At 37.4% G+C, this 13,841-nt stretch overlaps 1 protein-coding gene across 4 annotated transcripts in view; it reads left to right on the top strand.

The window, feature by feature from the left end:
• hfm1 (helicase for meiosis 1) overlaps window positions 1-13,841 on the top strand; it is a 25,032-nt gene extending 11,191 nt beyond the window's left edge. For 2 of the 4 annotated variants that reach the window (XM_044133056.1, XM_044133055.1), the window contains exons 10-40: window positions 54-131; window positions 518-673; window positions 765-965; window positions 1,707-1,795; window positions 1,902-1,945; window positions 2,229-2,330; window positions 3,348-3,493; window positions 3,633-3,727; window positions 3,844-3,977; window positions 4,185-4,232; window positions 5,037-5,117; window positions 5,192-5,283; window positions 5,445-5,551; window positions 5,742-5,789; window positions 5,870-5,967; window positions 6,057-6,191; window positions 6,350-6,435; window positions 6,944-7,027; window positions 8,064-8,221; window positions 8,326-8,429; window positions 8,716-8,883; window positions 8,990-9,055; window positions 9,159-9,283; window positions 9,873-9,955; window positions 10,483-10,580; window positions 10,707-10,790; window positions 11,025-11,324; window positions 11,716-11,779; window positions 11,885-11,987; window positions 12,162-12,307; window positions 13,619-13,841. In XM_044133056.1, the coding sequence (XP_043988991.1) occupies window positions 54-131; window positions 518-673; window positions 765-965; window positions 1,707-1,795; window positions 1,902-1,945; window positions 2,229-2,330; window positions 3,348-3,493; window positions 3,633-3,727; window positions 3,844-3,977; window positions 4,185-4,232; window positions 5,037-5,117; window positions 5,192-5,283; window positions 5,445-5,551; window positions 5,742-5,789; window positions 5,870-5,967; window positions 6,057-6,191; window positions 6,350-6,435; window positions 6,944-7,027; window positions 8,064-8,221; window positions 8,326-8,429; window positions 8,716-8,883; window positions 8,990-9,055; window positions 9,159-9,283; window positions 9,873-9,955; window positions 10,483-10,580; window positions 10,707-10,790; window positions 11,025-11,324; window positions 11,716-11,779; window positions 11,885-11,987; window positions 12,162-12,307; window positions 13,619-13,664 (3,369 nt within the window). In that variant the 3' untranslated portion in view covers window positions 13,665-13,841. The remainder of the gene's footprint in view (window positions 1-53; window positions 132-517; window positions 674-764; window positions 966-1,706; window positions 1,796-1,901; window positions 1,946-2,228; window positions 2,331-3,347; window positions 3,494-3,632; window positions 3,728-3,843; window positions 3,978-4,184; window positions 4,233-5,036; window positions 5,118-5,191; window positions 5,284-5,444; window positions 5,552-5,741; window positions 5,790-5,869; window positions 5,968-6,056; window positions 6,192-6,349; window positions 6,436-6,943; window positions 7,028-8,063; window positions 8,222-8,325; window positions 8,430-8,715; window positions 8,884-8,989; window positions 9,056-9,158; window positions 9,284-9,872; window positions 9,956-10,482; window positions 10,581-10,706; window positions 10,791-11,024; window positions 11,325-11,715; window positions 11,780-11,884; window positions 11,988-12,161; window positions 12,308-13,618) is intronic. The other 2 variants (XM_044133058.1, XM_044133057.1) reach the window with 2 other exon arrangements.

The following is a 13,841-nucleotide window of genomic DNA, read 5'->3' as shown; positions in this document are numbered from 1 at the left end:
AAACCATCGTTGTTTCCCTCAGTAGTTAAATCATTGCTGTGTTTGGTTATTAGGAGAAGTGGGACAGCATGACAAGGAAATGGAAGGATAATTCTTTGCTGCAGCTTGTTAGACTCTTCCTTATTGACGAGGTCAGTGTGTAATATCACTTATTTCACAATGTGCATCACTTGTAAAAATGAATAGTGCCTTTTTAATCTGCTAGTTGGTGGATCATCAATGTCACTATTATAAGACACTGCATCTCAACTCAGTAAAATTGGATTGGTTGCGTTGATAGGCAGCCTGTTTTTGTAGACCTTTCCAGAGATGTTCATTTGGGTCTAATCTCTGACCAAGGCATAATAAAATAATGGAAAGAGTTTGAATACTTTCTGAAAGCATTGCATGTTTCAGAAATCTTTAACTGCATCTATTATCAATAAAATATATGCAATAAAAACAGATTCGGTCAACTTCCTGTTAAATCCCAGACAGGGTTCTGGTTTTAACTAGCATAAAAAACATTTATTTCCAGGTTCATGTGGTGAAGGATGCAACCCGTGGTGCCACGTTGGAAGTGGTGGTGAGCAGAATGAAGGCAGTGAATTCATACAGGACATCTCAGAACCCAGAGGCAGGCGTCACAATGAGATTGGTGGCTGTGTCGGCCACAATCCCCAACATATGTGACGTAGGTGTCACGAAGAAACTCGCTCAGTTAGAGATCTGTCTTGGAAGGGTTAGTAATCTGCGACTGACTTCAGAACTGCTTGGGTTATTAGATAGCTGACTGGCTGTCCAATGGGAACGAGCCGGCCTCCTATCTGAGTATGGATGAGAGCCACCGTCCAGTAAAGCTTCGGAAGGTGGTCCTGGGATTCCCCTGCAGTGGGACACAAACAGAGTTCAAGTTTGATTTGTCGCTCAACTACAAGATGACCAACATCATACAGACGTACTCAGACCAGAAGCCTACGCTAGTGGTAAGTGGAGCAGGTGACACTTAGTTAATGCTTTTTGTGTTTTCATGTGATCCTTGAGTGGCAATGTTATTCTTTATCAATCAAGCTTTACTAGTTAACAGTATTCATACAGACAGGTGTAAGTAAAGTGGTTTGCAGAGGTTACAAACAGAAGGGCAAATGTAAAACCCACTGGTTTTATGAGAAAATTACCAAACTTAACAGAATATAAAGAAAGAGGTAGAACAGCTAACTATTGTGGATGAGCAACTGTGGAAACACAACTTGTAGATTAGTGAGAAAACACTGGTTATTTATCATGATATACCATTTTATGTATACATATACATATAAAAGATATATTTTTAAATAAAAAATATCTTGTAATTTTTTAATACAAAAATTAACAAAAAAAATCAAAGGAAATTATTTAGAAATTGTTAGGATAGAGAAGAAAAAATAAATTAAAATTTGTTATAATAAGCTACAAAAACAGCAAAAATGTTTGGATTTTGTATTCGTCAGGTTTGTTTTACATATTTTTAAATTCAGTTCTCATGTTTATACAGATCTTGGAAAAATATGATTGATCTAGCCTTATTAACAATTGTGTAAATTAAAAACACCTGGTCTGTGATGCGGAGTCGTAGTTATTTACATGACTTTATAGAAGGTAGCAATGTTTTTTTTTAGTTTACAGGATTACTTTCCCCCTTTTTCTGTTTACTGTTCCTTTCATTTTGCATCTTTTGCTTTTTGTAGTTTTGCTCAACAAGGAAAGGAGCTCAGCAGTCGGCTGCAGTTCTGGCCAAGGATGCTCGATTCATAATGAGCTTTGAACACAAGCAAAGGTGCACCATTCTGATGTCTCTATGTGTGCGAATCATTTAGTAACAATATGTTGTAGATTATTGCAGGTTTCTCTGCTGTGCTTATGAGATCTTATTGACTTTGCAGGTTGATGAAATATGCAAACTCTATTCTGGATTCAAAACTGAGAGGTAATGCACCTTGCTACATGTTAAACCAAACATTTGGGAAACTATTATATGCCGATGCATAAAAGTGATAATATTGCAGTGTAGTTGTATTGCTTGATGGCCTGTTTAATTACCGGAGTGAACTTCTCTAAAACTGTGTTGCTTAATAACTATCAACTATTTGGTTAAATTAGCAATTTTTTTAATAACTCAGAAGTGAGACATAAACCTGTTAAAGTCTGGATCATCTGACAGAACCCACACATGTTTACATAAAACGTTTTGTGTTCATCTTTTGGCCCAGATCTGATGATGTTAGGAGTTGGTTACCACCATGCAGGCGTTGACTTGTCTGACAGGAAGCAGGTAGAAGAGTCCTTCACCCTGGGAGACCTGCCTGTCCTATGTAAGAGCAAATACAAGGTCTATGGAAAAGCATTTTATTATTATCATGACTCAGAAAAATAGTCACAGTGTATGTTTTGGAAGATAACTATGCCATGAAATGACCCAAATTTCTTTTTTTATAATATAATAATAGTTAAAACAGTTGTATCAAACCACACAGATTATCTTCATAGGAGTTTAATTTACTTTTCTTCCATCATTCTTCTTCAAAGTGATGAGAAAACTACAATTTGTGGGTAAATTTTACAGGTACGCTTAAAATTGTACAACCCCCACAGCTAAATTTGCGTTTTAATTGCGTCTGACGCCTTAAAATTGACTTCTGTCTCTTTAAGAAGCTCCTACTCTTTCCGACACTACGCCCATCAGCATGTCATCACAACATTGCTTCTCCATGATGCCATTTACAACAGTTTTGGAAATATTGGGCTGAGAAGTAGTTCCTATAATGAGGTCAGCAGATGCACATTACTACTCAGTGTTTGCTACTTGCTGCTGCCACTAGTCTGGAGGAGCTGAGTGGGGGAGTCCGGAGGGAGGGCTGCTCTGTGGGGCGAGAGCTCAGCTGGGGACTAAAACTTCAAGGTGGAGCTTTGGGTAAATATGCGGTGCTGTGTTGGAGCAGGTGTCCCCGAATGGTTGTCACGGGGATTAAAGAATTTCTCAAATCAAAGCAACACTCCAGGTATGTCTTTGCTTAGTAATAATATAGAGCTCACAAACAATCTCAACGCATTGAGGGATCAGGTGTGTTTCCAGGCTTATGAAGAATATTATTTAGGGGTTTGAATGATTTTGAGATTACAGTAGTAACAAGATTTACTGTTGAATTTGGATCAAATCCATGATTAAATAGTTTATTTTAATAGTTTAAATAGTTTTACTTACCTGCTTAAGCTGTTATTATGTAATTTATTTATTGCAAACACATGGACCAGTTAGAATTTTGCCCATAAACCTAATTGGCAGAGAAGGCTGAATAATTTAAGGTGCCCTGCTGTTTGTAACGTCCCAGTTACAACCCGGACTCTGGCTATGGGGGTGAACCTTCCTGCTCACCTGGTGGTCATCAAGTCAACGATGCAGTATGTTGCCGGCTCCTGTGAAGAGTACAGCGAGGCTGACATCCTGCAGATGATTGGCCGAGCGGGGCGGCCTCAGGTAGCAACACGGTTAAAACTTGAGGGACACTTTCTGTTTTTTTGTTCTCACTCCAATGTTTGTTGTTGTTGTTGTTGTTTTTGTTTTAAAATGCAATGACATTTCACACCTTCTTTCTCACTGCTTCTCAACGCCTCAGTTTGATACATCAGCTACTGCAGTGATCATGACCAAGGTTCACACCAGAGAGAAATACATGAAACTTATGAATGGGATAGAGATCATTGAGAGCAGGTTCGACAAAGAGATGCTAGTTTTTACTACTCGCCCCTTTTTTTTTTCTCTGTCCTTTTTCCTGCAGAAGTATACCCACAATACAGATAATATTATAATACGCTGTGCTCCTGTAGTTTACACAGTCACCTGGTGGAGCACCTGAATGCTGAGATTGTTCTCCAGACCATCAGTGATGTCAACATGGCTCTAGACTGGATACGCTCCACCTTCCTGTACATCAGAGCCCTTAAGAACCCGTCACACTACGGTCAGCCCCATAAATTCAAATCAAGTGTTTATCTTCCTCAGTGCCTTGCATACACATCCTTTTTCTCATATTAAAACTAGTGATGCACCAATCCACTCTTTTCATTTCCGATACAGATACAGATACAAATATCTGAGGTTAAGCATAAATACAATAAATATAATAAAGTATGACGTTTACTCCTTTATGATCTCACTTTCTACTCAGGTTTCTCAACCAACTTAGACAGATATGGTATTGAAGCAAAACTGCAAGGTGAGCGCTGACTGATCAATTACCTGCAAATACATTCAAACTTATCAAAATAGTACCAGATATTAGCAAAGTTCTAACAGTATTCTTCTAGTCCAGGGGTGGGCACTCCTGGTCCTTGAGGGTCGGTGTCCTGCAACTCTTAGATGTCTCCCTGGTCCAACACACCTGAATCCAACAGGTGAATCGCCTCCCAAGTGCAGTCAGATTCTCCAGAGTCCTGCTAATGACCTCATTATTTGACTCAGGTGTGTTGAAGTAGAGATACATCTAAAAATTGCAGGACACCGGCCCTCCAGGACCAGCAGGGCCCACCCCTGTTCTGGTCAAAAGTAAAAGTTGAGGTAGCACTTTATTTGAAGGGTGTGCATAAGACTGACATAACACTGTCATAAACATGACAAAACACTTGAACATGAAGTAGTCTTTATGAACATTCATGACCGTTGTCATAAAGTGTTATTTGATAAATAATGTTACTTTTAAAATTTATTAAAAGTAACACTTACAATGCAAAGTGTCACTGCAAAACTGGGATCAGATTAACACTTTTAATGTAAATTAATAATAATGTAATTTACATTAAAAGTGTCACTTTTAATGTAAAGTTGAGACTTTAAATGCAAAATTTTGCATTGGAAATGTCAGTATTTACAGAGTGACACTTAATGACAACTGTCATAAACATTCATGAAGACTTCTTCATGTTCATTATAGGTGTTTTTGTCATACTTATGACAGTGTGATGACATCCTTATGCACACCCCTTCAAATGGTTACCCAGTTGGATTATCCTGTCTTTTTCAGAACTGTGTCTGAAGAACCTCAACTCTCTGTCGGCCATTGATTTGATCACTATGGATGAGGATATCAACATCAAACCCACAGGTGGAGAAACATAGCATGGTAACTTAGTGCTTTGAAAGGAGTGTCTATGTTTTTATCTTCTTGTATTTTAACAGAAGCTGGCAGGTTGATGGCGAGATACTGTGTAGCCTTTGAAACAATGCAGCTGTTCAGCAGAGTAACCGGCACCGAAACACTGCCTGACCTGGTAGGCTCTCTGTGCTACAGGAAAAAAAAAATCCACATTCTGTGTGCTTTGGCTTAAAAGAAGACTTTTGTTGGTGCAAATATTTTGAGAGAACACTTTTACTAAAGGGTGGCGATGCAAAAATGGATGCAGTTTAAAGGCCTTTGCCATTTTGTGCGCAGGTTGACCTGGTGTCAAAGAGCAAGGAGTTCAGGGATGTTCAGTTGAGAGTGAACGAGAAGAAACCCCTGAACACCCTGAACAGAGACAAGAACAGAGCCACCATCAGGTCAGACGCCTTTGAAGGATTATAAAGTATCACATCAAAACATGTTCTTGATGTACAGTACAGACCAAAAGTTTGGACACACCTTCTAATTGAATTCAGTTAGAAGGTGTGCCCAAACTTTTGGTCTGTACTGTATGTCTCACCAGTTACAGTAACAGCAGTGTTAGATTGTTGGATGTATTCTTTTTAGATTTCCACTTGAGGGAAAGATCAAAACCAGCGAGATGAAAGTGAACTGGTCGGTGTGTTTTGGTAGAATATCATATAAAAGTGTTCGTCTCAAGAACATTGATGGTTCTGATCCATGTTTTCTTGTAGCTTAATTCAGGCTCAGTTGAGCTCTATCTCAATTCAAGACTTTGGTCTTACACAAGAGACTGCAAAGATCTTCAGAATTGGGATGCGCATCAGTAAATGTGAGTATTATATAAAAAAAATAGCAAAAAGTCAACAGTTTTTTTTTCTTTCTCTTTTTCTGACTTACCTTGTGTTTTCTTTTGAACAGGCCTGTCAGAGTTTCTTACTCAGCAATCTAAGACTGGGTTTTGTGCTGCGCTTAACTCCCTGATCTTAGCTAAGTGCTTTAGAGCTAAGCTGTGGGAAAACTCACCTTTTGTTTCCAAACAGATGGAGAAGATAGGTCAGCGCATCGTCACACTATGCATCATAAAATGGCTAAATTCAGGACTACATTACTAAAATATATTATAAGACTTTTCATACAAGACCTTTTGATGCCTAAATTTGCACGTTATTAACTTAAACCTGATGTTATTCTGTTTTTACACTGTGCTTCAGGTTTGACTCTGTCAACTGCCATGGTGAATGCTGGCCTCACCAGTTTCAGCAAAATAGAGCAAACCAACCCCAGAGAGCTGGAGCTGGTCAGCCGCTCTAACGTTTTTACTGGAAACCTCTGACAACCATACACTGTTGTGTGTTTCACTGCACTACGATATACAGACCCATCCAATAAATTTGAATATTATTGAAAAGTTAATTTATTTCAGGAACTTAAATAACTAAGTGAAACACAGTATGTAGGTTAAGGCTACACAGTATGTAGCCTTTTTTTCTGTTAGTTATGATGATTTTACCACAGACAGCTAATATAAACAAGACATTTAAAATGAGACATCAGACCAATAAACCCCCCCCCAAAAAAAACATGTTTAATGAAATAATGTGAGCTTAATGAAAAGTATGTTTAGTACCTACGTTTAGGATGTTATTTTTAGGCCTCGTCTGAATGTACTTTCACATTTTTTAAATTAGAATATGACTGTTAGTTTAGTGACTGCTTATAATTGAAGTTCTTTGTATTTGAAACTTGTTTTGATTTTAACCTTTTGCCTCATTTTCTGCTAATAGCAATTTTTTGTCCCAATGCAGATTCTTAACAGACATCCGCCATTTGGAAGCCAAATCAGAGAATCTGTCGTTCATCTTCCAAAGTACGACATTAACCTGGAACAGGTGAGCCTCACAGCAACAAGAATCAGAAAAGCATCTTTGTATTCATTTGAATCATTTTTATGTTTTTTAAAGGATACATTTCCTGTCCAGAATTTCTTTTCTGTTTCATTAATAAACATTTTGTCAAAATTCTCTCAGTTCACTTTAGCAAAGACAAATAAAGCTGTAGAATTACATCAACTCCAAGTTTAGTATCCAACATTGCTCCCGCTGCACATATAGACTGTGGTGATAGTTGTTGTAAAGTTGTTTTATAAATCTAAAAAGTCATTTTTAGATTTATGACTTAAACCAGTGGCAGATATTCTTATGAACAAGTTAGAATAGAATAGAATAGAATAGAATTCTAGAATAGAATTATGCTGAGAACCTTATTGGAGAACCTTATTGGTTCTCAGCAGCAAAGTGACAGCAGGCAAATTGTAGCATATAGATTGACACAAAAAAATTATTAATAACAGCAGTAAGAATTACATACTGTACAGTAACGGCAAACTTAAGACATAAAAATACTGTTCAGTTATTAATAATTGCATATTTGTTCCAAAGAAATTGAGTGGGAGTAGGATCATAAAAATAATGTACAAAATGTTCCCTTTTTTTCATCAAAAACAATAGGCTATTTAAAATAATTGAGAAAAGAGTTTGGACATGTGGTATGTTATTATCAGCCTGTGTTTGAGTAGCGGTTAGCACCAACATAAATAGGAATTCTTACTGGTTTTGGACTTGCAGCTAGAACACGCTGAACTCATTCGCAGTTCCAAGCTCTGACCTGCAGGCGAATCAAATGCAGCACTAAACATTTCTGACTTTTGGTTACTGAGACACTTTTTGTTGTTGTTTTGAGCTACAGTTTTTAGTTCTAGGCAAGGATAACCAAAACTGAGTAAATAGAGAACTTTCTGTTCCCTCCGTTTTTACTGAACTGTTCCATTTTGATTACTTCAGAATAGATTTCCATCCCACACTAGTGACTTCAACCTCTGTTATCACAGCTCTTCTGTCTTTAAGCTTCTTGTTTTTTTTTTTGTAGCTGCCCAGGTACAGCAGTGCCACAGCTGAGATTGTGGTAAAGGTGACCCTACAAAACCAAACCCAGCTGCTGTCCAGGAGAACAGCTCCAGACCATCACTACGTCTCTCTGATCATTGGCAACTCTGAAAACCATGTTGTCATTTTTCACAAACTCAAGTGAGAAACGCGCCCCTTGGTTAATGTTGCTGTACTAAGACACAACTGGAGTTTAAGGTGGTCCAAGAAGGGCGCTTTCATGTTTCCATGTTCTGTTTCTTCAGGGACTCGTTGCTGCTGAAGTCTGGTAGTTGGACCAAAAAGATAGATGTGCCTAAGGCTTCCAAAGGAAATGAGATCAGTGTCAACCTTATCAGCTCAGAATATGGTAAACTACAGAAATATCTTTAGATACATTTCTGCTTAGAAATATATTAACAAACATTTCAAAAGTCTTTTTCTGTCACATGTCAGAGATGAACAGGGAATATACTTTGTTCACAGTTAATTCATAGCAGTCTGTAATTTGAAAACATTTATTTTGTGGGTGAAAATTCAGAGTTGGGAAATGATTACAGCTACAGGTTTGTTTGTTTTTTTTGGTAGATGTAGATGTTCATAAAAACAGTATAATTTTCAGAGCTCATTAAACTTGACTTTGTGGTTCCTTGCAGTGGGTCTGGACATCCAGCTGAAGTTTCCTGTGTACTACTCTGCTGCAGCTCAAAATCTTGGGACTGAAATTCCACAAAGCAAAACAGATAATCTTGTTGGACAGAGAGCTCAACGCTCACACTGCGCTGAGATTCAAAAAACCTCATCTGCAAAGAAGCAAGGCAATAGAAAGTAGTTTAATAATGTTTGGTTGATGCCACAAGGTAAAATAGTTTTTGTTCCTTACATCAACGCAGAGAGCTGACTTTTTTTTCTGTGTGTGTGTGTGATCAGACTCAGCAAGTAAAAGACAGTGTAATCATTTCTGCAAAAATAAGAACCTCTGTGCTCATGACTGCTGTGAGTAAAGCATATAACTTTTTCTGGTTTATGTGTCAGCCTGTGTAATTTACATGTTTCCTTTTGTCAGTTTTGTGTTGACCCCTTTGTATTTCCTCCTTAGGTAAAGTAGGTGTTGCTGTGGGACAGAAAAGGTCAGTCAACTATGAATCCAGCTTCTCCTCTTACTTGGAGGACCTGAGGAACAGGTCTGATGTACTTGCACAGACCCCTGTCAAACGCCTTAAGGTAGACAAGAAGATTTTTGCACTGCCTCTCTGCTTAAATGTTAGTCTATATAATAATCATAGCGTCACAACTTGGACTGGCCTTTGTTGCAGTTTTTCTGAAAGACTTTTCAGAGTTTGGAAATGAACTACTCTCGCACTTTAAGTCCAGACAGATTACAAGGTTATGCTTTTCTGTCAATATTTATTTTTCGTTAAGCATTTTATTACCGGCTTATGACTCATCCAGGCCTAAAAATACAAAACTCTTGTAATCAACTGTTGTAACAACACAGAACCGAAAACATAGGAAAGAACATAGAAAGGCATACAGAGTTGTCTTCTTCATTCAAGATAAAAGTTTAAAGCCCAATGCAGTTACAAATTAATCTACTCATTAAAAAAAAAAGAAATTGGCACATTCTGCAGACTTTTCATTGATTCTGTTCATTTTTGTTCTAATAAGAACAATCCCTAAATAAAAAAATCTGCATTTCAAAGTTCACCTTGCATGTGTGTTGGTGCAAACACCTTTATGTGTAAAATAGTAAGTTTAATATTGCCACATATGCGCTTCATGTTGTGGATGTTTCATGTTTTGTGATCATCAGATAAAAATGAGTGAAGAGCCTCTGTCTGTCAACATGAAGAGGTTCGCTTACAAACCCAGAGAAACGCTTCCCTCTGGCTCCTGGTATTTACATTTCATTCATTCATTCATTCATTCATTCGTCACAAATACAATCCATCAGAGCTGGGTAATTTTGTTTAGCTAGTTTTTGTAGCTAAAATGCTAGCTTGTAACATCTTGGAGAACCTGTAGACAAGAGGCCAAACAATAAAAATAAAAATTGGTACACCAATATATTCCATTTTCGATTTAGATATTTACATGTAAAAAGTTGAATATTTCAAAGAAGAAATTAGGTCGTTGATCTAATAGACAATATTTTTCAGCTTTCTGGTAAAAGGTTTGGTGTCCCACCTTTTGTTTTTCCTGCTTTGACTGAAATGTATGTTTCCACACTGTGCAGCTCCAGCAGATCTGCATTTCTTGTTTTGTTTTTGAAAATCAGATTTACTCACTTCATTTTTCACAACACTAAGACACGATCCCTAGCTTATTCTGTTATCTATTTGATGAAAATTTGTGGCTAAATAAATGCTAAAACAAGCATCGTGTGAGCAAACTTTGTTATTTCAAGCTTTTGTTCTGTGCAGGCATGCAGGAAATGAGTATAAAAATGAAGACATGGAGCTGACAGCTGAACACTACGCTGAGCTGCCTGATGTAATTTGCCTGGAGGATTTTGACAGAGGTAAACAAGGCGAAAATTTACTCCTCCTTTTGTTTTCTGTCCACAATGGCTCACCATCGTTCTAAACTGATTTCGACAGTGTACATTTATTTTTTCTGTTCTTCTGTCGCATTGTTTCTTTTTCAGATTACCGTTTCCATGCAGAAGACCGTCCTGAGGGAATGGCAGAGACTTCCCAAACTTCTCCTGCAGCACCAGCTTATCATCAAAGTACAGCGATCCATGTTCTGCTTAACTATTTAGTTTTGTTTATTAATGTGGTACATTCTGTGGTATCATGTATCATGTATGTTAAGTGCCATACATTTGTTCTCTTCATAGTAAGAAAAAAAATAACTCTCTTGTGATGTAGCAAGTTGAAATCTCACTCTGTACTTTTCTAGAACTCGACACATATATTTTATTTTACTTCCTGTCTGTTTTCTATACAATTTTTCTGTCCAGATTCCTCAAAGTGGATGACCCTGAAATCCGGCTCGGGCTCCAGATCGCCTCCGAACCAGATCAGCACAGTCAGCTCAGCTTCATCGGGCTGGTCCACTGCAGTGCCAGAACAAAAAAAACCCTACAAAAGTCCTTCATCTCTTCAGATACCAACTGTCACCTTTGACCTGGGAAATGAATGGGATGACTGGAGAGATTTTGATGATGAAAACTTGCTGAATGCCAGCGAAACATCACCACCCCAATGTACAAGCAGCTGTCAGCCTCAGATGCAGCAGCATGTTCAAAACAAGATATCAGGTAGTTACACTTTAAGTCCAATTTAATTGAAAAAATATATTTTATGGTATTTTATAAAGGCTTTTGTGTATTTTATGACCAATCAGACTTTTGGGATATCTCTCCATTAGAGAAGCACCAATAAAGTTTTGCCAATTTTCTCAATTATGGGAGATTAGAGATGGGCTCACACTTGCATAATTAACACTAGTCACCCCCTTTCACCAACTTTGCGATTTTGTCTCTATATGTAGCAACTCTTCAGAAAATAAAAAATCAATGTAGACCAAAATTGTGATGATAAATCAGGCTTTTAAAAGGTCGATGATAGGCCGGAAAACTGTAATCTGTACAACTCTGCTTTCCATAATTGTAATGACTATAAGTTTACTTATTGCGTATTTTTTGACAGCACCAGAGCTGATCTGCAGCTCACAGGCAGAGCCCTGTATGACCACTTTCACTACTTCACTGAGGTTTGACTCCAAAAAAGGATTCAATCTAGCCTCTTATTACAGCTGAATTTATAACATAAAACCACACGCATCTAATAGCATCTTTCAATTCCATGCTGGTTTTAGGTCGATTTCACATCCAAATCCTGAAATCGGGAAAGTTGGACCCTCTTCTATCAGTCAGTCATTCGCATCACAGAAGAGGATTGCACTGCACTGGGATACACAGGTGTGGGCATATGAAGCTCATTTTCCTTCCATTCTTTTTGTTTGCTACTTAAAATTGTCTGACTTGCTACTTGAACGTGATCCGAAGTGCCGATGTTGCTTCTTATCGTTGGTGTGTTGTTCTTGGTTGTGGGAGTTGTACAGTTATTGTTCTCTTGTCTTTCACTTTGTGTAGAGACCAAATGTTTTCAGTGATGTTTTCAATGGAAAAACACCTGAAAAATTCCCAGCACACACTCTGGGTGGACAGGTTAGCAGAAGGTTGAATTTCTTCTCTACATTGAATCCAACATCCAGTGCCGACCTGCCTCTTCATAAAAGGTAATCTAATCTCACTGTTTATCTAGGGATGTCCCAATCAGGATCTGTCATCCCAAGTCTTAGTGTTTTAAGACGTGTTATCATCAGCATTCATTAAGACTGTGTTATTTTAACAGTGCAGTAAAATCAACTTGTTTAATTTGATCCATATTACATGGTCGATATTAATATTGTGACTGTATCCCACCTAACAGACCAACAAAGTTCCAGATACTACAGTTTGTGCTGTCACTTTTTCTTGACAGCACCAGATTTAAAGTATCAAAACTTTTTAGAGATGAACGTGAATAATAACTTTAATAGGACCTAAAATATCCCAATTTCTTTACAAAACTTAAGCATGTCTTTATTATTTGTTTCTAAACATAAACAGTGTTTATGAATGAATAACCAGTGAAAATCAATATAAAAAGCAGTTTTACACTTATGGCCAGACTTTGAAAAAGACACTCCAAAGCATTAATTTTGTTTCGTCTGTGCTAGCCAGAAGTGGACTTGATGGTGTGTTTACAACACTGTCCTGCTGCATGTTGCAAGTGTGCCATAGTTTACACTCACAAACCAATGGCCAGACATTTTCTTCAGGATTTTCTTGAAAAGAGTAAAATTCATGTTTTACGAATTAATTATGGAAAGACCTCAATGTGCAGAAATGTTCAATAAACTGTTACTGCTGTCAGGGTTTTTCTATATGAAGTAAATTATTGAAGTGCTGCGCTCCTGCTAGTCTACTTTGTATGTTGCTAGCACTCCATAAATTAGCTCTTTGCATATCTTCAATGTGGTTCCAGTTAAGGCTGTCCAAAACTTGAAGTTGTTCCTAAACGCCCTTTGCATTGTATAAGTTGTATAACATTGCTGAAGCATGTTAACTGAAGCATGTCTTTGTTATTGAGTTATTGATTAACCTGCTCTTGATTAGCTGGGGATGTATTAACAAAGCTTACAGAGCAGGTCACATGATACACAAAGATCAGGCTCTGCAGCAGCCATTACAGTCGCTGTCATTACAGGGAGTCACTGTTTAGTAAAAACTGAATAATGTGTATAGTAAAACTAAGCTATGCCTTTGGAAAAAAAAATTGAATAGTTTCTTTTAAAAATTAAGTCGTGTAAAACTCAACCAGATGAGTTGATTGGAGTGTAGTACACCAACAAGTATCCAGAATTACATTTTAATGAGGGCTCTGATAGCGATTGTTTTAAAATGCTATGACTGGGAATTTTCTACTTTTATTAAGGTGATTTTATTTTTGCCTGATTAATGTATAATTGCTTTTTACTCTATTTCTTCTTGTTCATTACTCACAGCACAGAGGAGGAAGCTTTCCTTGGCATATTTGATGGTATATTCTAGAATGTACTATCCTCTAAGAGATCCATTACAGTTCAGTGTTCAATGCTAAACTTTCATTCTTTCAAAAACCTCTCAGAGCTGTATTGGTATGTTGAGTTATATTATCTGTGTGTTTATATTAAACAAGTTGTTCCTGTTCTATTTGTTATAATGAATGTATTTATGCTTGTTATTGAA

Source organism: Gambusia affinis, linkage group LG12 (genome assembly GCF_019740435.1).
Source record: "Gambusia affinis linkage group LG12, SWU_Gaff_1.0, whole genome shotgun sequence".
Lineage (NCBI taxonomy): Eukaryota > Metazoa > Chordata > Actinopteri > Cyprinodontiformes > Poeciliidae > Gambusia > Gambusia affinis.
Note: the sequence above shows the minus strand (reverse complement) of the source record. Positions and strands in the feature narration are given on the sequence as shown.